Below are 26,157 nucleotides of genomic sequence, written 5' to 3'. Positions count from 1 at the left end.
GACGCTTGTCTCACATGTGCACATGCATGTGTTCTGTCTTGAATACAATTTTATAGATACATATTATTTGCCAAAGAGGCATACATGATATGTTCAGTACTTTATATGTGGCAAATAAGATATATGCCTTTTCCTTTAAATGAAGATTTGATGCGATTGAGGAGAACTACTTCTGGCAGTAACAAAAAAGGAGGGGAAAAGGAGAAGAAAGGTGAAGCTTTGATATCTCGACAAGCTCCTGGAATGTGCTTTGCTTTTCATCCCAAGGTAAATTATTTTAATCCATTATTTACTATGGCATATAGCAGTTTTCAAAAATCGAAGTTTAGTAAGTTACAAAACAAGACAAAGTGTAAGCATTTTAGTAATACGATGTCTTGTAAGTGAAAAAATAAGCATAGCTGCCGTGCTAGAGTAAATGGCACGCTCCAGTTGGCTATACTATTGCGTCGTCAGGAAAGTCTTGGTGCATTTTTGCATAGAAAAACATGGAAAAATACATCATGACTTTCCAGACGGCCTAATATTTCCTTTATCTGCTTTTCTAAACAGAGATTGTGTCTTTGTCTGGTTTTGGTATGAGCTGTCCTCATAAAACTATTTTTTTGAAAAAACTTGCATAGCATTCATATTATTTCTTCATTACATGTTTGATAGAATTAATTATTAAAGTTTTCTTTGTGGGAAGGTTTTTAAGTTTTAACTACAAATTCACATTTTTTTTTTTTGGAGAGGTTTTTTTTTTTGGTTTTGTTTTGTTTTGTTTTGTTTTCCGCTATAGGGCGCGTGCGCTCGCCAGACAGACAGAGACAGACATAGAGACAGAAAGTGAGAAATCATCCCTGAGGGGGGATGGTCACGCCGCAATCCCTTCTCCTCCATTCTCCTCTCAGGATCTTGGGCGCGCACGCACAAGCGCCCGGCGTGAGTTTTAAATCACCGGGTCCGGGACGTGAACTGCCGTCGACTACGTGGGAGTCCAGCGACATAGCCATTATGCTAACTGCTGGTTCCCTACAAATTCACATTTTAATCGATGTAAGCTATTATGGTTATCTATTTTCTCTTGAGTGAGCTTTGTTAATTTGTGTCTATTAAGGAATTTGTCTATGTCATTAAAGTTATTAAATTATTGGCATAATAATATTCCCTTAGCATCCCATAACTGTAAAATATATACTGTTACCTCATTTTTTTAAAAGAACTATTTTATTTAACTTTATTTATTTATTTTAGTTTTGACCGGAGAGGGACAGAAAAACAGAGAGAGAGAGAAGGTGAAAAAGCAAACCACTAGGTCTGGGACTCGAACTAGGTTCAGTCTAGCACCCTTAACCATCATGCCACCTGCCAGCTCCTATTACCTTATTTCTAACACTAGTATTTTGTGTCTTCCTTCTCTTTTTCCTGGTTACTCTGGCTAGAAGATGATTTCAAAGAACCTGCTCTTGATTTCGCTGTTTTTAATCTTTTCTTTATCATTGATTTGGGGCCTGCACACACATGTGCCTGGCATGTTTTTCAAACCACTGGGATGAGGATTTGAGCATCATGTTCAGCCATGTAGGATTCAGAATCCTTAACTACCAGACCATGGAGCTGGCCCCATACATTTTTATTTTCATTCATCTTTGATGGATGGGCTATGTAGAAATATGTCATCGAGTTTCTAAATACATGGGGATTTTCCAACTACTTTTCTGTTATTGATTTCCTTTTTTACATTAATTAATTTATTTCCTCCATGGGAGGAGGAGGGAGAGAGAAAGAGGGAGAGACAGGCACCCCCAGCAAGGTCACGTGTAATTTACCCCCAGCCTCAGCCAGCCCTTATCATGAGCATGCACATGCATGCTCAGTATCCGTAAAGAAAAAGAAACCCTGAAATGTGAACCAGGGACCATTCCATATGGGTTCAGCGTCATGGAGCATTGTATTATCATTGCACTACCACTGCTGGTCTGTTCTGTTGTTGACTTCTAATTCAGTCCCACCATGATCAGAAAACACATTTTTTTCATAAAAATAACTAGCTTCCTTCCTTTCTTCCTTCCTCCCTTCCTCCCTCCCTCTCACTCTCCCACTCTCTCTCTTTTACTCTTCCTTCCTTCCTTCCTTGCTTCCATGAAAGTGAGACACGGAGAGAGAGAGAGAGAGACAAGGAGAGAAAGAGGAAGACAGACACCCTTAAGTGGGTCTCATGCTACAATCCACCCCCAGCCTTCCCAGCTAGCCAGTGTCATGGACATGTGTCCATGCACCCAGCATGTACAGGCCAATCAGGGAAACTAGCCCTGATTTTCCATATAGTTTCTAGCATTGCAAATCAGTCTTCTACTGCTGTACCATTGCAGCTGGGCCAGACAACATACTTTTCAAGGTGAATTCTTTTGAACTTACTAAGATTTGTTGTAAAGCCCAGAAAGAATGTGCCTACTGTTGTTAAATATTCCCTGTGCATTTGACACAAATGTGTATTTTGCTATTAATTTGAGTATTCTATAAATACTAATCAGGTTAAGTTAATTGATAATATTCGAGTTTATTATATACTTGCTGGTTTTCTGCCTACTTCTTTCATCAATTACTGAGAGAAAGGAACTGGAGTCTCCAACCATAATCATAGATTTGTCTATTTTTCCTTGCAGTTCTATCAGTTTTGCCTTGCGTATCTTGAAGCTTTGTTAGTAGGTACATACATACATGTCTGGGATTATGGCCTCTTGATTAATTTGGCCTCTTATCATCACAATAATGGCCTTATTTATAACTGGTAGTGCTGTTTACTCTGAAATATACTTGGTCTGATTTTAAGGTAGCTACTCCAGCTTTATTTGAGCTACTATTAGTATGGTTTATCATTTTTCATCTTTTTTCTTTTATCCTATTTGTATCTTTGCTTTCTTATAGGCAGCATATGATTGAATCTTGTTTCTTTTTTTAAAAAAATACAATCTTAAAATTTCTGCCTCTTCATTAGGATGCTAAGACCATTTATATTCAGTTTTTTTTTTATTATTATCATAATCTTCTTTATATTACATTGGATTACATATAACTTTACATTGACTTCCATTGCTTTTTCAAAAGGGAATGCCATGCATGTCAGTCAATACAGAGGCATCGATCTCCCCGCTTTATCATTCAAAGTCTTTTCCATGCATTTCCCAATAATTATTATTATTATAATTTTTTAAAACAGTCAATCACTATTTCTCATTTTGCTTGTTAAAAGACTTCACCCATCATGAAATACTTCCCAGACCAGTCCAGTTGAGAATACTATACACGTCATCTTCAACAGATAATAAACCATATCTGTTTCTCACTAACATCCCCTCTATTGTTCACTTGCTATCTTTCTCTATCCTCTTCTCTTTTTTTTTTTTATAGTTTATTTTTTATTATAATTTTTTTTTCCCATCGCAACACACAAATGAATTTTCCATCCAATATATACTGTGCATTGGCTCAATCAAGCACGTCAACATATATGTTCTCAGCAAATAATTTCCCAATTCTTGTGTCCTGCATACCTTGCCTTTTGTTTTACCATCCTAGATTCCCCATCCCCCTCCCTCTGTTATGACCCATCCTCCTCCCACATTGTCCCTGTCATCCCCGATTGCCCTCCGTGCCTCACCCCTCCCCAAATGATCTGTCAGTGATCTTAATTAGTCTAAGTCTCTCCAATAGTTATCACAGCTGACACATGCCTCTACATGAACTCAAGTCTGACTTTAGGCCTAAACCCCATTGGGTAAAAAGAGCATACTATAAAGTAGAACCCAACTGGGCCCATACCGCTCACTGCAGCCATCAAATATCCATTTTTTTTTAAAATGGGACGAATAGTTTTACCGTTTTTTTTTGTTTGTTTGTTTTTTGTTTTCGTTTTTTTTTTTTCCCTAACATTCATTCCCTGAGCATCATCACAGCGTACTAAATGTAATCTCCCATCTAGAATAAACTGCACAGTGACCCAATCAAGCATGTTATCATCAATAATATTCCACTTCTACTTTCTTGCTTATGCACATATATATATGTTTCTTTTTTCCCTCTTCCTCTTTTTTTAAATTTTTTTTCCTATGTTTGTCCCTCTGCCCTGTCTCACTCTCCCATTACAATATCCCTGCTATATACAGTTGTCTTCCAGAAGAGTTACTGAAAAAGTGATACATACAAGTAAAGGGAGAGAGGCCACAAGTTCCAACCATCAGCTCATAAAGTTTTTGGTAATAGGGAGCATAAACTCCACTCAGGGTTGGATAAGGAAGGGTCTCCGGCAGATCCACAAGTGTAGGTGAGTCTCCAAGGAATGCAGTTTCAGGAAAGCAGTTCTGGTACACAGGGATAATTATCAGCTGATGCGGCACAGCAGTCATCTTGTAGTTACCAGGAATGGTGTTGTGGGGGTCTGCAGTGTGAGTTGTCCTTGGGTATCTGAGGGGCAGGGGGGGGCGGGGGGGCCCCCCGGCCGCGTGGCGCGCCCCCGGAGGGGGGAGGGGGCGCCGGCCAGGCCGTTCCCGGCGCGCGGCTGCACTGGGGGGGGTTCGTGAGCCCCCCTATATTCAGTTTGATAATTGGTATAGTTTGGTTTGAGTCTATCACTTAGCTTGACTGGTTTATCCAAGGGGCATGTGTAAAACTTCTGCCCACCTTGCATAACTCTGATAGGCCTTCTGCACTCCAGAGCATCTTATGGGTTAGACTGAGCCTTCTGTTATAATGTCATCATGGTTCAACTTAAATCTCTGCCCATTCATGTTTCCGCGTAGATGTTGTTCCTGAGAGCACTCCTCAATAAATTGCTTGTATCAAATCTCAGAGTTTCAGGGTTTATTTACAAGAGAACCCAACTCTCAACAGGAACCTTGAAGATCACAAGAGAGATGACCACTTATAAATGTATATAGATAATCATCATTCATATAAAAATATCATTAGATCCCTACTCCATTATACACAAAAGAAAACTCTTAGGGAAAAAAAAGGAAAAATAACATGTCTTTGATCTCACAGTAGGAAAAAGATTTACTAAATTAAGCACAAAAATGCTAACTATAAAATAAATGAGAATTTTGGTTTATCAAAAATAGTAGAGAGAAAGTAGAAAGCTAAACCATATATAGGGAGAAGATATTTGCAACATACGTAATAGACAAAGGAAGAATATCTAAAATATATAAAAATTTATAGAAACTAATATAAAAATAGAATACTAGTAAAATCTCAAGAGACATAAGTGGAAATGGAAACATAATAGCCAATAAACATGAAATAGTGCTGAACCTTATTACTAGTCACATAAATGGACTTAAAATCATAATGTATAATTTTACGCCTAACAGAATGGCAGCAATTAAAATTTCTGATTAAACAACTATTGAGGAGAGTGTGGTTCAAAGAGAACTTTTATCTACTGTAGGTGAATGTAAGTTGGTAATATCGGTTTGGGTAAAATAGTACTTTATCATGTCATATAAAGCTACGCACATCTGATGATCTAGTAGTTGCATCTTTACGTACGTTTATACACTAGATAAGTGTGTGTCAGGTTTTAACGTACATATAAGTTAGCTGAGAATCTTGTTAAAATGCAGATTCTGATTCAGTAGATCTGGGGTAGGACCTGAGATTTCGTAGCTACAGAATTCTCCCAGGTGATGCTGGTACTGATGATGCCGTTTGGTGACCCACAGGCTGCATAGCCAGACATAGAGCATTCACATCCAGACTTTTCTTTCTTTTAGCTTATTTATTTATTTATTTATTTAATTTTGACCAGAGAAGGACAGAGTGAGAGAGAACGAGAAAGACAGAAAATGAGAAAACAAGCTACCAGGTCCAGAACTCGAACTGTGGTCAGCCATGTAGGAGTTCAGTCCCCTTAACCACCATGCCACCTGCCGGCCCCACATCCAGACTTTTCAGTTATGACCCACAATACAAAACAGTGATACATTTTAAATTCTTATTGAGTACACACATATGTCTAAGTGGCTATCTAGTTCAACCTCTCATTACGCTCATTATTTCCTTGGCATATGTATACTTGTTAGGTCATCTATCTTCTCTTTGACTACTTCCAATGAAAGAGCACTTAACTATTTCCAGGGACTGCTAGTCCCATTGTCAAACATCTCTAAATGTTAGACAGTTTCTTCCCATTTTAAGCTAGAGTTTTTCCACATAATTTCTAAATAGATATTAAATGTTACTCTTTATTCAAGCAAAGAGAAACAAATGTATATTTTCTTTCTCACAGTAGTTTTTCAGGTAGGTTCACTATCGTAAAATCATGATAAAGGAAAAGACCAAAGGCAGCTATATATTTCAGATAGTGTTTCTTGCCCAGTCATAGTGGTACATGTGGGAAGATGCAGCTGCTTGATGACTGGGGCAATGTGGGAGGCCCAGGTTTGGTTACTGGTCCAAACTGGGTGCTGCAGTCAATGTCGGTGGTCATATCAAGCTGGGAGGCTGGAGCAGAAAGAATTGAGACAGGGCAAGACTCTGTCAAAAAAGAAAAAAAATAAAAATAAACTTATCAGGCCAGCAGGTGGCATGGAAGTTAAGGTGCTGGATCCCACACGGCCTATTGTGTGATTGGTGTCCTGGACCTAGAGGCTTTAAAATCACGCTGGGCATGTGTGTTGTGCATGCTCAAAATCCCAAGAGGAGAAAAGAGGAAACGGGATAGCAGTGTGGCCATCCCTGCCCCACCCTCCACCCTCCCCACCAGGTGATTTTTCACTCTCTCCCTTCCTCTGGTGAGCACATGTGCCCTATAGCAAAAAGCTAAAACAAAACAAAACAAAACACACAAACAGCCACTTTCTCTCTTTCACTTATTTGGCCCCTCCATCTCATTAAGAAAAGAAAAAAAGGGGCAGTAGGTGGCATGGCGGTTAAGGGCGCTGGATTCCCACATGGTTGACTGCGGCTTAAGTCTTGTACCTGGTGGCTTGCTTTCTTACTTTCCCTCTCTCTCTCTCTCTCTCCCTTGCTCACTCTGTCTCCCTCTGGTCAAATTAAAATAAATAAATAAAGTTAAATAAAATAATTCTTAAAAAAATAAAAGAAAAATGTATTTCTAGTTTGGGTTTTGAAATTAATAGATCCTAAATTGTCTAATCTTCTTATAGTACACTTAATCTATCACAAGCGAATGTATTTTGATTTCTTGTGTTGTAGGACACAAATATCTATTTGGCTGGCACTGAAGAAGGTCATATTCACAAATGTTCTTGTTCATATAATGAACAATACCTAGAGACCTACAGAGGACATAAGGTGAGTTTAATTATGGTAGATATGGCAATTTAAAATTTTATTTTGTAATTTCTTATTTACACTTAATGGTATATCTTTGTGGGGCATATAACATGGATTTTCAAAGCATGCTTGCAGTGTGCAACAGCCAACTCGAGGATAATACCATATTTAACATTTCAACGAAGAACACCGCATTTGAGATACAGTATATACAAGATTGGTGATGTCTGTTTTATTCACCATAGAGTGCAGACATTTGGCATATGTTGAGCAGGGATCTACAGTGTTTGTCTTTCATAGTCTGGTTTATTTCACTTAGAATTACATCTTCTAGATTTGATCACTATGTATTGATGACAAGATCTCATTGTTCTTTACGGTGAGTAGTATTCCATTGTGTGTATGTGCTACGTTTTAAAAATCCAGGCATCAGTTGTTGGACACTTAGGTTGATTTCATGTCTTAGCTGTTGTAAATCATGCTGCAGTAAACATGGAGGTCCAAGTATCTTTCCAACTGAATGATTTCCTGTCCTTTGGGTAAATATCCACGAGTGGAATTACTGAGTCACAAGGTAGTTCTATTTGTAAATTTTTGAGGAACCTCCACAGTATTTCCCCCATGGGCTGTACTAACTTATATTCCTATCAACAGGGCAGGAGAGTTCACTTTCAACCACAGCCTTGCCAGCACTTGTTCGTTGTTTTTTTTTTGATCATAGCCATTCTGACTGGGGTTAGGTGATAAGCTAACCTAGGTGTTTTAGTTTAGTTTTGTTTTGTTTTGCTAAAGGGTATGTGCACTCACTGAGAGATATAGATAGAGAGAAAGTGAGAAATCACCTCCTGGGGGATGGCCATGTTGCAATCCCTTCTCCTCCATTATCCTGAAATTTTAGGCATGCACACACATGTGCCTGGCTTGAGTTTTAAGCCAGGCCAGGAGTCAAACTGAGGTCAGTCATGTGGGAGTCCAGAGCCTTAGCTGCTAAACCACCTGCTGATTTACATTTTCCTTATGATAAAGATGTTGAATATTTTTCATATACTTTTTTGAACATTTTTCATATACGTCTTTCTTTGAGAGCTGTCTGTTTGAATCAAATTGCCCATTCTTTATTTTTTTAGGTTTTTACCAGCAGCAAAAATGTCCTTTTCCAACATTTCAGTGATTGCCTGTATGCAATCCATTGTTGGTGAGGAGTTATTGTGTTACTTTGGAAGCGAAATATAGAGAAATATTTCCTTGTATGTTTGGTTTTTTTCTTTGTTTTTTTCTTTCTCTCTTTTTCTTTTCCTTTTTTTTTTTTTTGGTATTTCTGCAGTGATGTTTAGTCATCTGGTGGAGTACTTGCTTCTCCTGATTTGTAAAGTAGATTCTGTAATGCCCACTGGGTAAATGAACTCCAGGGCTCAGATGTGACCTTGGAAAAGACAATCCGAAGGGATCCAGAAACCAGATATGTCTTTCAGATCCAGGTTAGGCTCGAGTTCCTGCCTGTCATTTCTGGGATCTGGGCAGCTTGCTAAACCTGAATGGGGGCCCTGTTTAGTTCGTCCAGGAGGGACTGGAGGCAACACTGTGGGGCCCAAGGAGTGTGTCCTATGCAGCCTGTGTGAAATGCCTGGGCCAACGTGACCTTCAAGACCCATATGTGGCTCTGTGAAGGTGATCTGGGAGGTACAGGAGGCAGGTCCTAGTCTGTGTGGTGCAAAGAGTCTGTTATCCCTGCCTGTCCTTTCCAGGGCTAGTTGGCCCCCAAGACCAAGATATGTCTCTGGCAAAGGTAGTCCAGGAGGGGTAAGTTGCCAGCTGTGCTTTTATGATCCAAACAGAACATATGTACCTAGGACTGGGGCAATGTGGGAGGCCCAGGTTTGGTTACTGGTCCAAACTGGGTGCTGCAGTCAATGTCGGTGGTCATATCAAGCTGGGAGGCTGGAGCAGAAAGAATTGAGACAGGGCAAGACTCTGTCAAAAAAGAAAAAAAATAAAAATAAACTTATCAGGCCAGCAGGTGGCATGGAAGTTAAGGTGCTGGATCCCACACGGCCTATTGTGTGATTGGTGTCCTGGACCTAGAGGCTTTAAAATCACGCTGGGCATGTGTGTTGTGCATGCTCAAAATCCCAAGAGGAGAAAAGAGGAAACGGGATAGCAGTGTGGCCATCCCTGCCCCACCCTCCACCCTCCCCACCAGGTGATTTTTCACTCTCTCCCTTCCTCTGGTGAGCACATGTGCCCTATAGCAAAAAGCTAAAACAAAACAAAACAAAACACACAAACAGCCACTTTCTCTCTTTCACTTATTTGGCCCCTCCATCTCATTAAGAAAAGAAAAAAAGGGGCAGTAGGTGGCATGGCGGTTAAGGGCGCTGGATTCCCACATGGTTGACTGCGGCTTAAGTCTTGTACCTGGTGGCTTGCTTTCTTACTTTCCCTCTCTCTCTCTCTCTCTCCCTTGCTCACTCTGTCTCCCTCTGGTCAAATTAAAATAAATAAATAAAGTTAAATAAAATAATTCTTAAAAAAATAAAAGAAAAATGTATTTCTAGTTTGGGTTTTGAAATTAATAGATCCTAAATTGTCTAATCTTCTTATAGTACACTTAATATATCACAAGCCAATGTATTTTGATTTCTTGTGTTGTAGGACACAAATATCTATTTGGCTGGCACTGAAGAAGGTCATATTCACAAATGTTCTTGTTCATATAATGAACAATACCTAGAGACCTACAGAGGACATAAGGTGAGTTTAATTATGGTAGATATGGCAATTTAAAATTTTATTTTGTAATTTCTTATTTACACTTAATGGTATATCTTTGTGGGGCATATAACATGGATTTTCAAAGCATGCTTGCAGTGTGCAACAGCCAACTCGAGGATAATACCATATTTAACATTTCAACGAAGAACACCGCATTTGAGATACAGTATATACAAGATTGGTGATGTCTGTTTTATTCACCATAGAGTGCAGACATTTGGCATATGTTGAGCAGGGATCTACAGTGTTTGTCTTTCATAGTCTGGTTTATTTCACTTAGAATTACATCTTCTAGATTTGATCACTATGTATTGATGACAAGATCTCATTGTTCTTTACGGTGAGTAGTATTCCATTGTGTGTATGTGCTACGTTTTAAAAATCCAGGCATCAGTTGTTGGACACTTAGGTTGATTTCATGTCTTAGCTGTTGTAAATCATGCTGCAGTAAACATGGAGGTCCAAGTATCTTTCCAACTGAATGATTTCCTGTCCTTTGGGTAAATATCCACGAGTGGAATTACTGAGTCACAAGGTAGTTCTATTTGTAAATTTTTGAGGAACCTCCACAGTATTTCCCCCATGGGCTGTACTAACTTATATTCCTATCAACAGGGCAGGAGAGTTCACTTTCAACCACAGCCTTGCCAGCACTTGTTCGTTGTTTTTTTTTTGATCATAGCCATTCTGACTGGGGTTAGGTGATAAGCTAACCTAGGTGTTTTAGTTTAGTTTTGTTTTGTTTTGCTAAAGGGTATGTGCACTCACTGAGAGATATAGATAGAGAGAAAGTGAGAAATCACCTCCTGGGGGATGGCCATGTTGCAATCCCTTCTCCTCCATTATCCTGAAATTTTAGGCATGCACACACATGTGCCTGGCTTGAGTTTTAAGCCAGGCCAGGAGTCAAACTGAGGTCAGTCATGTGGGAGTCCAGAGCCTTAGCTGCTAAACCACCTGCTGATTTACATTTTCCTTATGATAAAGATGTTGAATATTTTTCATATACTTTTTTGAACATTTTTCATATACGTCTTTCTTTGAGAGCTGTCTGTTTGAATCAAATTGCCCATTCTTTATTTTTTTAGGTTTTTACCAGCAGCAAAAATGTCCTTTTCCAACATTTCAGTGATTGCCTGTATGCAATCCATTGTTGGTGAGGAGTTATTGTGTTACTTTGGAAGCGAAATATAGAGAAATATTTCCTTGTATGTTTGGTTTTTTTCTTTGTTTTTTTCTTTCTCTCTTTTTCTTTTCCTTTTTTTTTTTTTTGGTATTTCTGCAGTGATGTTTAGTCATCTGGTGGAGTACTTGCTTCTCCTGATTTGTAAAGTAGATTCTGTAATGCCCACTGGGTAAATGAACTCCAGGGCTCAGATGTGACCTTGGAAAAGACAATCCGAAGGGATCCAGAAACCAGATATGTCTTTCAGATCCAGGTTAGGCTCGAGTTCCTGCCTGTCATTTCTGGGATCTGGGCAGCTTGCTAAACCTGAATGGGGGCCCTGTTTAGTTCGTCCAGGAGGGACTGGAGGCAACACTGTGGGGCCCAAGGAGTGTGTCCTATGCAGCCTGTGTGAAATGCCTGGGCCAACGTGACCTTCAAGACCCATATGTGGCTCTGTGAAGGTGATCTGGGAGGTACAGGAGGCAGGTCCTAGTCTGTGTGGTGCAAAGAGTCTGTTATCCCTGCCTGTCCTTTCCAGGGCTAGTTGGCCCCCAAGACCAAGATATGTCTCTGGCAAAGGTAGTCCAGGAGGGGTAAGTTGCCAGCTGTGCTTTTATGATCCAAACAGAACATATGTACCTGCTTGTAATTTCTGGGAGCTAAATTCATTGTTCAGACCCAGATGTGGCCCTCGCAAGGTCCTGGAGCGGCTAGAGGCCTGTTGTGCCTTTCTAATTCAAGCAGGGCTTGCGTAAATGCCTATAATTTCCCAGGAGGAGGCAGCAAGACAAATCCAAGTGCAACCTGGCAAGTTTGTCCAGAAGGGGCCAGAAGCAAGCCTATTTGTGACATCCAAGCAGCAAGGCCTATGCAGACTGCATGAAATGTTTAGAGGCAGGGAGACCCTCAAGGCTCGACCATGACCCTGTGAAAGCAATCAGAGAAGAGGCATGCCCAATTTACTTGGCCCATGGAGTCTGTTGGGCCTATCTGTCCTTTCTGGAGGCAGGTTGACCCCCCCCAGATCAAATATTGCCCTGATGAAGGTGGTCTAGGGGGACGAGATACCTGCTGTGCCTTTCAGATTCAAGTAGGGCTATAATTTCCCAGGATGAGAGCCCACCGAAGCTGAGTGCAACCTGGCATGTTCGTCTAGGAGAGCTGAAGGGAAATCTATCTGTGAGACCCAACAAGCAGGTTCTTTGTGGCTTGTGTGGAACACCTGTTGGTTGGGGTGATCCTAAAGTCTTGAATGGGAATATTGTTCAAGGGGGGCCAGAAGCAAGGCTGTCTGTTTGATCTTCACCAGAGACTGTGATTTCTAAAGTCCAGGGATTCAAGGAGGCTGAACCAATCTGAGCAGACTTGTGCTAGAGTTAGGCGGTTGGATTATGCACTGCAGGATCAGGAGGTCTGGGGCAGTGTCCAATCTTCCCACTCTGACCTAGAGCAGGGCTCTCTGGTGCCCTCCTCTCTATCAAGAGCCCCTCTCCTTTCCTTTGCCCACATTTACAGTTTAGGGAGGTCAGAGAGGCTGCACTATGGTGGCCACAGGGGGGGAAAGGTAGCCACTCAGCATGACTTATGTGTCAGGGGAGGGTCAATCAATCAGAGGGACATGAGGGAGCGTGCTCTCTCACTCCATGCTCTGGCTGCATAGGGGGGATGCACAGATCTCTGATCTGAAGGGGCCAGTAAGCTTCAGTCGCTGTGCTTATTCAGCCCATTTTTCCCTAGTCATGGTGCTTCTTCACCTCTGTGTGGCATCATCTGCTTCTGCCAGGCTGCAGAGACACCAGATTGCCAGGTCCTGATCACAGCCCAAGCTCCACCTGCTGGGCAATTCTCAAGATGGTGCTGAGCTCTCTGGGTTCGGGATGTGGTTGGGATAGAAGTTCCAAAGTCTTGTCTAAAGAGGAATTTGTGTGTACTTCCTAACCATAGTGTTAGCTTCGTACTCATTTTGTTGTTCTGCAGATGAGGAGTTTTGTAGTCGAATGTGGGAGTATGAAATTCTGAGTTCCAGGGAGGAGGTCCTCTCATCTCCTCCTACCCTGTGGTGGGGGATGGCTTGGTAGCCTCCCCAAGTTTAGGTGATTGATTATCTCTGTCCTTTTCCAGGTAGAGATTCTGTGCTCCAGAAGCTCTTGCAGTCTTTTCTTACACTGTTAGTCTCACCTCTCTCCTCTCCTGTCTGCGGATTCTGAGGTAGTTCTCTAGATCAGGAGTCCCCAACTCCCAGGCTGGACCCAGGGGTGGGTGGTGGGGAAGATGGGGAGTTGAGATTATGTCTGTGTTTGCAGCCATTCCCATCACTTGCATTGCTGCAGGGGCTCTACCTCGGTTGGGATCAGTGGAGGTAATGGATTCTCATGGGAGTGTGAACCCTATTGTGCTATAGTTTCATTGTATATTGCAACGTGATAGTAGTGGAAATGGGGTACACAGTGGATGTGGTGCACTTGAGTCATCCCCAGACCAACACCACCCCTTGTATGGCCCCATCTATGGAGGGATTGTCTTCCTGAGGCCAGACCCTTGTGCCACGAAGGTTGGGGACTGGGGCTCTAGATGAGTAGAACTGGCAGTAGTACAGTTATGGTGATATTCATTATCCCAAAGCACAGGAATAGTGATGTTGGCATATCATTAAACTGTTCTGTTTTATTATTACTTATCATTGTTCCCAGGGCTGCCTGGGAGTCTGCAGCACACCTGCTGGTTTTGTTTTCAGTCTCTGCTATGACTACTAAGAGCAGACAGTGAGGAGTCCACTCATAGCGCCTCACCTTTTGGTACAAGGACACACACCTGGACATTTTAATTGATTTTGTAGTATTGCTGAAAAAAATAGTAGCATTGTATGCATTATATTTAATATTCAATAAATTTACAACTTCAGAGTTTAAAATACCAGCTTGAATTAAGTGCTTTCTTGTGTGGAATTCAGTAATAATGTGTAGGGCATTTTATTTGACTTCTGGATATCCTTGATTTCTTTTTGCAAGTTATGAAAGTCATAAATTTTATTTGTTTCTAAAAGACTACTTATGTAACATGATGATCCTGAAGCAATATCATCCTTTACCTATTCTTTGTATCTTTTTATGATTGTTCTGTCCATGTTTTCCTCATTTTCTCCTTCATTTCCTTTACTTTCATAGTACTCTTTATTATCTTTTTAAAGTATGTATAATATGTACTAAAATATAGCATGTAGTGTAGCAATATATTTTTATGTTACTATATGGACTAATTTAAGAAAGATTCAATTTATGATCTTACTATCAGCTAACATACCCACACAATACAATTGGGACCAGCAGGTGGGTGGTGGTTAAGGCACCGGATCCCACATGACCAACTCTGCAATTCAAGTCCCAGACCTGGCAGCTTAAAAAACATGCTGGCACATGAGCCTGCATGCCCAAAATCCTGAGAGGAAAATAGAGGAGATGCAGCATGGCCATCCTCCTTGTGTGATTTTTCACTTCTCCTCCTCTCCTCCTTCTCTCTCTCTCTCTCTCTTTCTGTCTTTCTGGAGAGCACATGCAGCCTATTGGCAAAAATCTAAAAAACAAAACAAAACAAAAACCACACACATGTATGCTGTAAAATTTTTCTCAAAATCTTAGTGTTTTAAATTTGCTGGTCAAGTTTAAAATATAAAATGCTAAGTAGTATTTACTTATGTATTTTGATTTATTTTCCTATTTCTAGGGTCCAGTGTATAAAGTAACATGGAACCCATTTTGTCATGATGTATTCTTAAGCTGTTCTGCAGATTGGGGTGTTATCATGTGGCAACAGAATAATCTTAAGCCATTTTTGAGTTTTTACCCAACTACTTATGTTGTTTATGATGTTGCCTGGTCTCCAAAATCATCCTACATATTTGCAGCTGCAAACGAGAGCAGAGTAGAGATTTGGGATCTTCACATCAGCACGTAAGTGATGATATGAAGGGGACATTTCTAGTAGAAGTAGTTAAACTAAATGATGCCTCATAGTTTTGACATTGGTTAACAAGTGCTGTAGTTACTTTAAAACAAATACAGTAGTCCCATTTATCTGTGGGAGATTCATTCCAAGAAGTCCAGAGGATGTCTGAAGCTTTGGGTAGTACCAAGCCTGATATATAAATATATATACACACACAGAGAGATATGTATATATATTTTATATGTATAAATACACTCAGAGTGTAATTTAAAAATTAGGTACAGTAACAGATTAGGAGTGATGACTGATAATAAAATAGAACAGTTAAAACAATAAACCAACATCACTATTCTTGTGCTTTGGGGCCATTATTAAGTCAAACAAAGGTTACGAGAACACAAGCACTGTGATACCATGACAGTCCATCTGGCAGCCTAGTGACTAATGGGCAGATAGCATATGCAACGTGGACTTGCTGGACAAAGAGACGATTCACATCCCGGGTGGGACAGAGCAGGATGACATGAGATTTTATCACATTGCTCAGAGCAGCATGCAGTTGAAAACTTACAAATCATTTATTTTTGAAATTTGCCATTTAGTATTTTTAGACTATGGTGGACCATGAATAACAGAAACCTCAGAAGATGAAATCATGGGTAAGGGGGACAAGTGTAATGGTTTACTCTGTGAGAGCTCTTTACGGGAGCCTGTAGGTGGTATGACGGTTGAGGCACTGGATTTTGCACATGGCCGACCGGGTTTGAGTACCAGATCTAGTGGCTTGCTTTCTCAATCTCTCTCTCTGATGAGCATATGTGCCCTGTAGCAAATTAAAAAAAAATAATAATGATAATAATAAACATTAAATTAAAAAGATCCTTTATGAATAAAAATAAATAATAGGGTGCTGTCTTAATCTTAATTATTTATGCTATATGTGGTTTTGAAAAATATCTGGATGAAAATAGTTTACTTATCTCCTCAACTTTTACAGGCTGATATAGGATATTATAACTATCCTCAATTCCTATTCATTTATTTGTTTAATGAGGAATAACACAAGGGCATGATTACATTTTTATCTAAAGGTTCACTAAGATAAAGGAGGCAAGATAATTATTTTTGCAATATGTACTTAATGACTTATTTTACCTTAAGACATTCAAAGGGATATGTATACACTTCACTAAATTTTTCATTTCAGATGTTACAACAAAGTTACTAGGAGATCATCTAGATCTATCTATGCTTCTTAATGGGAAGCTGTATACAGTGCTGGAATAAAATGGTCAATAGTTCTATTTCTTTAATTGGGAAACACTATAAATCTTTATGCTAGCTATAAGCAAAAGAAAGAGAAAAACACATTCTTGTTTTAAAAAATGAAGTAAAAGTCAACAGATGTACTCTTTGAAAAATATGAATTTGTTTTTGGGCCAGCTGATGGCATAACAGTTACATCACCACATTTCCACATAGTCGACCACAGTTCAAGTCTCAGACCCAGCAGCTTAAAACTCACGCTGGGTGCATGTGCGTGCGGCCCCAAAATCCTGAGAGGAGAATGGAGGAGAAAGGACTGCCGCATGGCCATCCCCCTGGGGGGTGACTTCTTGCTTTCTGTTTCTCTTTCTCTGTCTCTCCAGTAAGCACATGCACGCTATAGCAAAACTCTCTCAAAAAAATTTATTTATTTCATGAGAAAGAGGGAGAGAGAGACCCCTAACAGGATTCTACCATACCATGATCCTCCTCCTTGCTTTCCAGCTACCTAGAGTCATGGATATACCTGGCATGTTCAGGTCAATCTGGGATTCAAACTCTGGGCCTATTCATATGGCCCCAGTGTTGCACAGTGGCACCCACCGCCAGCACCATCACTCTAGGCCTTCAATAGTTCTACTCTTTATCTCTTTCCACAGGGTGTGTGCATTCACCAGAGACAGCCAGAGAAGAGAAAGTACCCCCCACCCCAACAGGGCATGGTCACATCACAATCCTTTTTCATTCATCGCTTATCCTGTCAGGGTTTGGGATATGCTCACACATGCATATGACATGTTTTATAAGCTGCTGGAACCAGGATTTAAACCATGGTCAACCATGTGGACCTGGCTTCCTATGCACAGCACTTAACCACTACATTATAAAGCTGGCCCTAGGTACACTCTTAACGGTAAATATTTTTCGTAGAAGTTAATAGCGGAGTAAGCCTAACATTTTGTCATGGCTTATTCCATGAATCCCAAATCAAAGATTACATCACAAAACAGTTTTTGAACATGAGATGACTAACGTATAAAATAGCTACCTGGGGACCAGACAGTGGCATGGTAGCAAAATACAGTGCTCTCTGAGACTGACCCACATTGAGAAGGTTCTGGATTCATGTATGGAGACCTCCCTAGGTATGCCAGGCATGCTCGTCCCCATGATCTGGTGCTGGCTGAAGCTGGAGTTAGATTTCTGTGCCAATACCCTGCTATCTCTCTCTCTCTCTCATGGAAGAACTAAATAAGATTTAAAAAAAGAAAAAAATGTGAAAAGAAATAGGTAAAATAATAATAATGATAGAGTAGCTATTTAAATAATCCCACCTCTGATTTCAATTTTTCTAGTCAAACTGTAGTGCCCTGACAATACATCTTTAGAGGTATACAAAATTGCTGCTACTTTTCTTTTTTCTTTTTTTTTTTTTTTTTGAGAGATTTTCACTGTAGGGCGCATGCGCTCGCCAGACAGACAGAGAGAGACATAGAGACAGAAAGCGAGAAATCACCCCCAGGGGGGATGGTCACGCCGCAGTCCCTTCTCCTCCATTCTCCTCTCGGGATCTTGGGCACGCACGCACACGCGCCCGGCGTGAGTTTTAAGCCACCGGGTCTGGGACACGAACCGCGGTCGACTACATGGGAGTCCAGTGACATAGCCATTACGCTAACTGCTGGTTCCCTCTTTTTTGAGGGCATAGGTGGAATTGCTTTGAATGACCAAGACTAGGCAAATTTCCTGTTCAAAATGCCATTTAATGTTCCAGAGATTCTTTAGATCAGAACATTCTTCTGTTAAAAGGTAGTTATTACTTCAGATGTGTGAGGATTCTCCAGAGAACAGAACCAAAAGGATGTGTCCACCTACGCCTATGTATATATTTGTATATATCTATACCTACATCTGTATCTGTATCTTTATCTACATATCTGTATGAACAATATGTCCCTATCTATATCTGTATCAATCTATTTTGGGAGAGATTTATTTTAAGGAATTAGCTCACAGGATGTGAGTCCTAGCAAGTCTGAAGCCTGCCAGACAGGCTGGCAGGCTCGAATTTCCAGCAGAAGTCAAATTGCAGTCTTGAGTCCAAATGCATTCTACAAGCAAAATTTTACTCCACTTCCAGGAAACTCAGTTGTCTCTGCTAAGGACTTTAATTAATTGGATGAAGCCTACCTATATTATGGAGGGTAACCAGCTTTTTAAAAAATCTATTGATTTAAACTTTAATGCCATCTGAAAGAATACCTTCACGGCAACATGAGCAATGGTGTTTGACCAGACGACTAGGTGCCATAGCCTAGCCAAGATGACATACAAAATTAACTGTCATAAAAGTTTAAACTTATGAGTTTACTTCTTTTTAAAATTTTTGTTTTGTTTGTTGGTTTGTTTGTTTCAGAGAGATTTTTGCTATAGAGTGCATTTGTTTGCCAGAGAGACAGAGATATAGAAAGTGAGAAATCATCCCCCAGGAGAGATGGTCACACAGCAATCCCTTCTCTTCCATTCTCTTCTTGGGATTTTGGGCACACATTCAAACACACCTAGTATGAATTTCAGGCCACCCAGTCCAGGACGAGCCATGGTTGGCCACGTGGGAGTCCAGCAACATAACCATTATGCCATCTGCTGGTCTCATCTTTTTTTTTTAATTTTTGAATTTGCTATAGGGCATGTGTGTGTGTGAGAGAGAGAGGCACCCCTTCCACCACCAGGAGAGATGGCTATGCCACAATCCCTTTTCCTCCATTCTCTCAGGATTTTGGGCATGCACATACACACACACTCATGTTTTTCAGGCTCTGGGTCCAGGACTCAAACTGCATAGTTGGACATGTAGGCTCCAACTGCTTTAACAACCATGCTACTACGTAGTCCATAAATTCAGATCTTAATTGTGAATTAATTTAACTATTTGAAATGGTTCATTGGAAAAATAAAGATTTGAATCGAATAAGTAGTAAGAAACAGTTATTATGAGCTTGAAACACTTAAAGAAGTTTTTGGTTTTTGTGTCTGATGTTAAAAAAAGAAACCAATAGGGACAAGCAGTTGGCGTAATGGTTGTGTCACTGGACTCCCATGTGGTTGACCAAAGTTCAATTCCCGAACCCGGTGGCTTAAACTCACACCGGGCGTGTGTGCATATGTGCCCAAGATCCTGAAAGAAGAATGGATGAGAAGGGATTGCAGCAGGGCCATCCCCCCGGGGGGGTGATTTCTAGCTTTCTGTCTTAATGTCTCTGTCTTTCTGGTGAGCTCACATGCCCTATAGCAAAAACCTCTCAAACAAACAAACAAACAAACAAACAAAAAACAAGCAAACAGACAGACAAACAAACAAGAAAAACAAGAAAGAAAGAAAGAAAGAAGGGAACCAATAAACTCAAACTTTTCTTAGTCTGCGTATTTAAAAAGTTGTATTAATGCAGCAACTGAATTTAAAAATGAAATATTTCATTCCAGTTTGGATCCTCTGATTGTGAATTATGCTAACCCTGGAATCAAGTTCACTACCGTTCTCTTTGCCACACAAACAGATTGCATTCTGGTGGGAGATAATGATGGACAGGTCGCTGTGTATGAACTAAAAAATATGCCTACTACTTTAGATTCAACCCGGGTAAGACTTGAATACAACTATTTTATGTTTTATAAGTCTATTCAGTTTTAGTTTTGTAGTGTGCAAGGGATTCACATTGTTAAGTATCTGAAGTGTGGTGTAACGGAAAGAACCTAAGTTCCAGGAGTTACTACTTATTAGGCCTGGTATCTGCTAGGCTTATTTTCTTTCAGCCTCACTGTCTTTATTGTATAAAAAATAAATAATGGAATAATAATGTTGCCGAGCATAATAATCATAAATGTTACACGAACATACTTAAAATTGTTCCTCATATGTAGCTGTAACTTAACAATTGTTAAATATAGCTGAAGAGGCATACTGTATATATTCGAGGACTTTTACATAAAATAATCATATTTTTAGACATTATACAGTGTTCCTGAGTAGGCATTTGTTTCTTTCAGACTGTCCTATTCTCTCACTTCTTATATTCTCTTATATCTTCACATAAATTTTGTTGCCAAACTTTAATGAGCAACTCGGTATCATTAGATGCCCATTATTTTAAAAATTACTTTTCAATTTTTTTCTGTTTCTTATGTTTAATTGCTGTGTTATTACACACAGTAATCTGGTAAATTTCACAAATATGATAGAGATTTTAAAATATTTAAAATATGCTCAAATCAATTAAGAGAAAAAAACATAGACTCATCAAAGTCCTTGTGCACCAAAGCCACAGAGGGTGATGGGCGATGAAGAGGAGAAGGGGGGGATCAGGTCATAAAATTGCTTCCAAGAAGTTTTCCATGATTTTCCCCAGTGAACACGTGTTCCAGCATGCCTGGTGCCCACGTTGTCTGGTACTTCGCCTCTGTAAAAATACTTATCTATCCCAGATCAATGAATGTCATCTTCGCCTTGGATTTTTTAAAAGTTTGTTTCATGAGAAAGAGAGAGAAAAAAAAGAGAGAAGAGAGAGACAAGGACCTTTTGCAAGATGTACAAAATCCACATGGCAACTGAGAAGTTTTATTCTCTCTAAATCAAGCATTAACAGATCAGGGAAGAGCTTAAGATATCATTTAATTTTAACCGATATTTTACAGATGAGAAAGCTCAGGCTGAAGCATTAAGGCAAAATAAGAACTGCCAAAAATTGTCCTCTTGCTAAATCCTTATAAAATTATCAAATTTCAGTAAGAGAGTCTGTCAGGCCACCTCCATGGCCTGGTGGTTAAGGCAGTGGGACCTCCCACATGGTCAACCATTCTGTTCAAATCCCAGACCTGGTGGTCTGAGAAACATGCTGGGTGTGTGTGCCCAACATTCAGAAAGGAGGGAGAAACAGGACAAGGGATTGCAATGTGATCATTATCTGTGGGATTGCTTTCTCTTCTCCCTCTCTTTGCCTCTCTGTCTCTGATGATCACATGTACCCTCTAGCAAGAGAGAGAGAGAGAGAGACAGAGAGAGAGAGAGAGAGAGAGAGAGAGAGAGAGAGAGAGTCTGTCATAGGAAGAAAAAGTTTATACTAGGAAGTAACCATTACTGTTTAAATTTACCATGTTTCCTTTTTACAATCTTATCGCATGGCCTTTATATGTGAATCACTAACATAAATTTTAAATGATGATTTAAAAACTACTTTACCTTTTAATTTACACTTTACTGCATTGTAATTGTGTGACTTTTTTTCTTTTCAGGGAGATATAATAGCCACTTTGCTTGGACCCAAGTCAAACCCACCAGGATAATTCATCATTCCTTATAGCTTTTCTCTTCTTTAAAGAAAAAGGAATCGTACTTATTATCTAATAGTCTATGTTATGTGCTGTAGGCTAGGACTTTGATTTTAGAAAACAATATTTAATGTATAACTTCTTTATAAATTGGAAACTTATATTTCATTTTAGAGATATGCAACTAGTTTGTGATCTAAGCTTTGTGTTAATCTAAGCAAGAATTTTGTTGGAATTTCCTTAATTTTTATAAAAACATTTCTACTCAGTTATATTCCAAATGCACATGAATACAGATGTGTACTTATAAAGTATTCAGATAGATTAGAAAGTTATTAGAAACATTATTTAGAAACAATGCTTGGAAATGATTAGAACTACTTAAATGGAAATCATAATAAGACAAAATTCTTTCATTTTTTAAATCTTCTACTTCCTAAACTTAGTTTCCCAAGATTTATAAATATACAACTGCTACTATCATAAGAATACTAGATTCTCAAACCCAACTCTTTCTTTCTAGATATGAGAGCTGAAGTTATAGATCTATGTTAGACTGTTTAACAAGCAAATATCAGAGTTGTATTGTTTGCCCAGCAGGCGCCACACACCAAATTCAGTAAGAACCATTCATCCAGGTTACACAGGGAACCCTCCTGTGCCTACCCAGAATGTGCCCTGGATTTTAAGCCCAGACTGAAATGCATCCTAGAGAAAACAGAAAGTCCCTGATTTATAGGCCACATCAGGATGTTGTTTTATGTACAGTCCTAAAGTGAAGTTGTAGACATGGAAGTGAGAGTGAAGAACAGGGACTCCTCCCTGTTAGAGTGCCAACAGGGTATTTCATTCAGTTTGTTAACTTAGGCCATGAGACATTATGGCCTGTTCTACAAAGCATTTTAGATGGAGATGAGATGATAGGACATACGAAACTCACTGAACTCTGGGGGAAAAATGCATGTGTTAAAAACAATGGAATTGGTGTAGCAATGGGGCTACCTTTTAGAAGTATCTATTGTTTCAGAAACTATTTCTTTGGAGATATCCTTTAAATAAAAGCAAGGCAATTTTCAGGTAGATTTAAAGTTTAGGTCAGCCTACAAGGATTATAAATTTTCTTTTTCTATAAGTCACTGTGATTATATTTGTCGTTCCGAAAGGTAGGACTTTACATAACACTATGTAAGAAAATAAAAACTTGATTTAATTTAAAAATGTATCTCTTTTTGTTATGTATTTATTATTATTATTTATATTTTCAATCGTTATACATCATTTAGTTTGTAAAGAGATTTTACCCATCATGATATATGCCACACAGCAGACGAGTTGAGGATATTATATGTGACACCAATGGGCAACAAACCGTATCTTTATCCCACAAATGTCTTCTTCATTTTTTCCCAAATTTCCCTTCCTGCACTCTTCCCCTCCCCCACTCTCCTTCCACTTTGTCCCCAGTGTCCATAACAATTTTCAGTGCTTTTAAGTCCTCCAGTCTTTCAGTCTCTACCACAAAGTGTACAGTCAGTATATGTTAAGTGGAGACATCTCTGTTTCATAGCCTGACTTGCTTCACTCAGCAATAAGTCTTCCATGTTCTTCTACTTTCTATAAAATGCCAAGATCTTGCTGTTTTTTTATGGCTGAATAGTATTCCATGGACTATATGTGCCACACTTTTTCAATCCATTCATCCGTTTGTGGATATTTGGGTTACTTCCATGTCTTAGCAATCATGAATAATACTGCATGCTTGGAAATGATTAGAACTACTTAAATGGAAATCATAATAAGACAAAATTCTTTCATTTTTTAAATCTTCTACTTCCTAAACTTAGTTTCCCAAGATTTATAAATATACAACTGCTACTATCATAAGAATACTAGATTCTCAAACCCAACTCTTTCTTTCTAGATATGAGAGCTGAAGTTATAGATCTATGTTAGACTGTTTAACAAGCAAATATCAGAGTTGTATTGTTTGCCCAGCAGGCGCCACACACCAAATTCAGTAAGAACCATTCATCCAGGTTACACAGGGAACCCTCCTGTGCCTACCCAGAATGTGCCCTGGATTTTAAGCCCAGACTGAAATGCATCCTAGAGAAAACAGAAAGTCCCTGATTTATAGGCCACATCAGGATGTTGTTTTATGTACAGTCCTAAAGTGAAGTTGTAGACATGGAAGTGAGAGTGAAGAACAGGGACTCCTCCCTGTTAGAGTGCCAACAGGGTATTTCATTCAGTTTGTTAACTTAGGCCATGAGACATTATGGCCTGTTCTACAAAGCATTTTAGATGGAGATGAGATGATAGGACATACGAAACTCACTGAACTCTGGGGGAAAAATGCATGTGTTAAAAACAATGGAATTGGTGTAGCAATGGGGCTACCTTTTAGAAGTATCTATTGTTTCAGAAACTATTTCTTTGGAGATATCCTTTAAATAAAAGCAAGGCAATTTTCAGGTAGATTTAAAGTTTAGGTCAGCCTACAAGGATTATAAATTTTCTTTTTCTATAAGTCACTGTGATTATATTTGTCGTTCCGAAAGGTAGGACTTTACATAACACTATGTAAGAAAATAAAAACTTGATTTAATTTAAAAATGTATCTCTTTTTGTTATGTATTTATTATTATTATTTATATTCAATTTTCAGGTAGATTTAAAGTTTAGGTCAGCCTACAAGGATTATAAATTTTCTTTTTCTATAAGTCACTGTGATTATATTTGTCGTTCCGAAAGGTAGGACTTTACATAACACTATGTAAGAAAATAAAAACTTGATTTAATTTAAAAATGTATCTCTTTTTGTTATGTATTTATTATTATTATTTATATTTTCAATCGTTATACATCATTTAGTTTGTAAAGAGATTTTACCCATCATGATATATGCCACACAGCAGACGAGTTGAGGATATTATATGTGACACCAATGGGCAACAAACCGTATCTTTATCCCACAAATGTCTTCTTCATTTTTTCCCAAATTTCCCTTCCTGCACTCTTCCCCTCCCCCACTCTCCTTCCACTTTGTCCCCAGTGTCCATAACAATTTTCAGTGCTTTTAAGTCCTCCAGTCTTTCAGTCTCTACCACAAAGTGTACAGTCAGTATATGTTAAGTGGAGACATCTCTGTTTCATAGCCTGACTTGCTTCACTCAGCAATAAGTCTTCCATGTTCTTCTACTTTCTATAAAATGCCAAGATCTTGCTGTTTTTTTATGGCTGAATAGTATTCCATGGACTATATGTGCCACACTTTTTCAATCCATTCATCCGTTTGTGGATATTTGGGTTACTTCCATGTCTTAGCAATCATGAATAATACTGCAATAAATACAGTTGTGCAAACGCTTTTCTCAACTGAGCGTTCTCCTGCCCTTTGAGTAGGTACCCAGGAGTGAAATTGCTGGATCATGTGGTAGTTCTATTTGAAGGTCTTTGAAGAACCTCCGTATTGTTCTCTATAGTGGCTGGACCAATTTATATTCTCACCAGAAGAGTAGAAGAGTTCCCCTTTCACCACATCCCCATCAGCACTTATCATTTTTTAAATCTTGTTATGTATTTTTGATCTTTGAAAAATTCTCACACATTCTCTTCTCATTGTTCAGTAGAGTTCAAATGAGAAATAAAGCTATTCTTGGATCCTTCTTGGATCTTCTTGATCCTATACACTAAACCTGTTCCATTCTTCTTCTCTTCAGTGCTCGCAATCTTAAATTAATCTCCCCTACTTTTTGCTTTAATTTGCAGATGGCTCATCTCCCTCACAACTCATGCTGTGACTTGATCCAGTACAGTAGAGATGGGAGGTGGGGCCTAATTGGCGGTGGTTATAAGGGCACCACCCTCATAAATGGAGTAATGCCGTTCTCATGTGGGTGGGTTAATTCTTGAGAGAGAGGGTTATTTACCATAAGAGTGGATTGTTGTCATAGAGTGAGCTAGGCTCCTCTCTTTACCTGTATCTGCTTGCCTTTCTGCTTTGCTGCCATGAGTTGAAGTAGCATGTGGCACCTTCCAGATGTGGTCACCAGGTCATGGACTTGCCTGCCTCCAGAACTCCAGAGTCAAAACAAGTCTTTTTTCTTTACAAGTTACCCAGTCTCAGGTATTCTAAAAATAAACCAACATGCTTTTAGAATAGCATCAAATTTTTACTTTAAAATCCTTGACTTGCAGGGACCAGCAGTTGGCGTAATGGCTAAGTCACTGGACTCCCATGTAGTCAATTGCGGTTCAAGTCCCAGACCTGGTGGCTTAAAACTCATGCCAGGTGCGTGTGTGTGTATGCCCAAGATCCCAAGAGGAGAATGGAGGAGAAGGGATTGCGGCATGGCCATCCTCCCTCGGGGGTGATTTCTCGCTTTCTGTGTCTCTGTCTC

The 26,157-nt window shown here is 39.4% G+C and overlaps 1 protein-coding gene across 1 annotated transcript in view; it reads left to right on the top strand.

Annotated features, from left to right (window-relative positions):
- Window positions 1-21,807, top strand: part of DNAI4 (dynein axonemal intermediate chain 4) — a 74,601-nt gene extending 52,794 nt beyond the window's left edge. The window contains 5 exon segments of the mRNA XM_027769437.1: window positions 146-267; window positions 7,201-7,299; window positions 14,942-15,168; window positions 19,913-20,069; window positions 21,719-21,807. Coding sequence (XP_027625238.1) covers window positions 146-267; window positions 7,201-7,299; window positions 14,942-15,168; window positions 19,913-20,069; window positions 21,719-21,769 — 656 coding nt within the window. The 3' untranslated portion in view covers window positions 21,770-21,807.
- The last annotated feature ends 4,350 nt before the right edge of the window (window positions 21,808-26,157 follow it).

This window comes from Tupaia chinensis, unplaced genomic scaffold (assembly GCF_000334495.1).
Source record: "Tupaia chinensis unplaced genomic scaffold, TupChi_1.0 Scaffold149502_1, whole genome shotgun sequence".
Taxonomy (NCBI): domain Eukaryota; kingdom Metazoa; phylum Chordata; class Mammalia; order Scandentia; family Tupaiidae; genus Tupaia; species Tupaia belangeri.
This window is presented reverse-complemented; position numbering and strand designations above follow the sequence as displayed.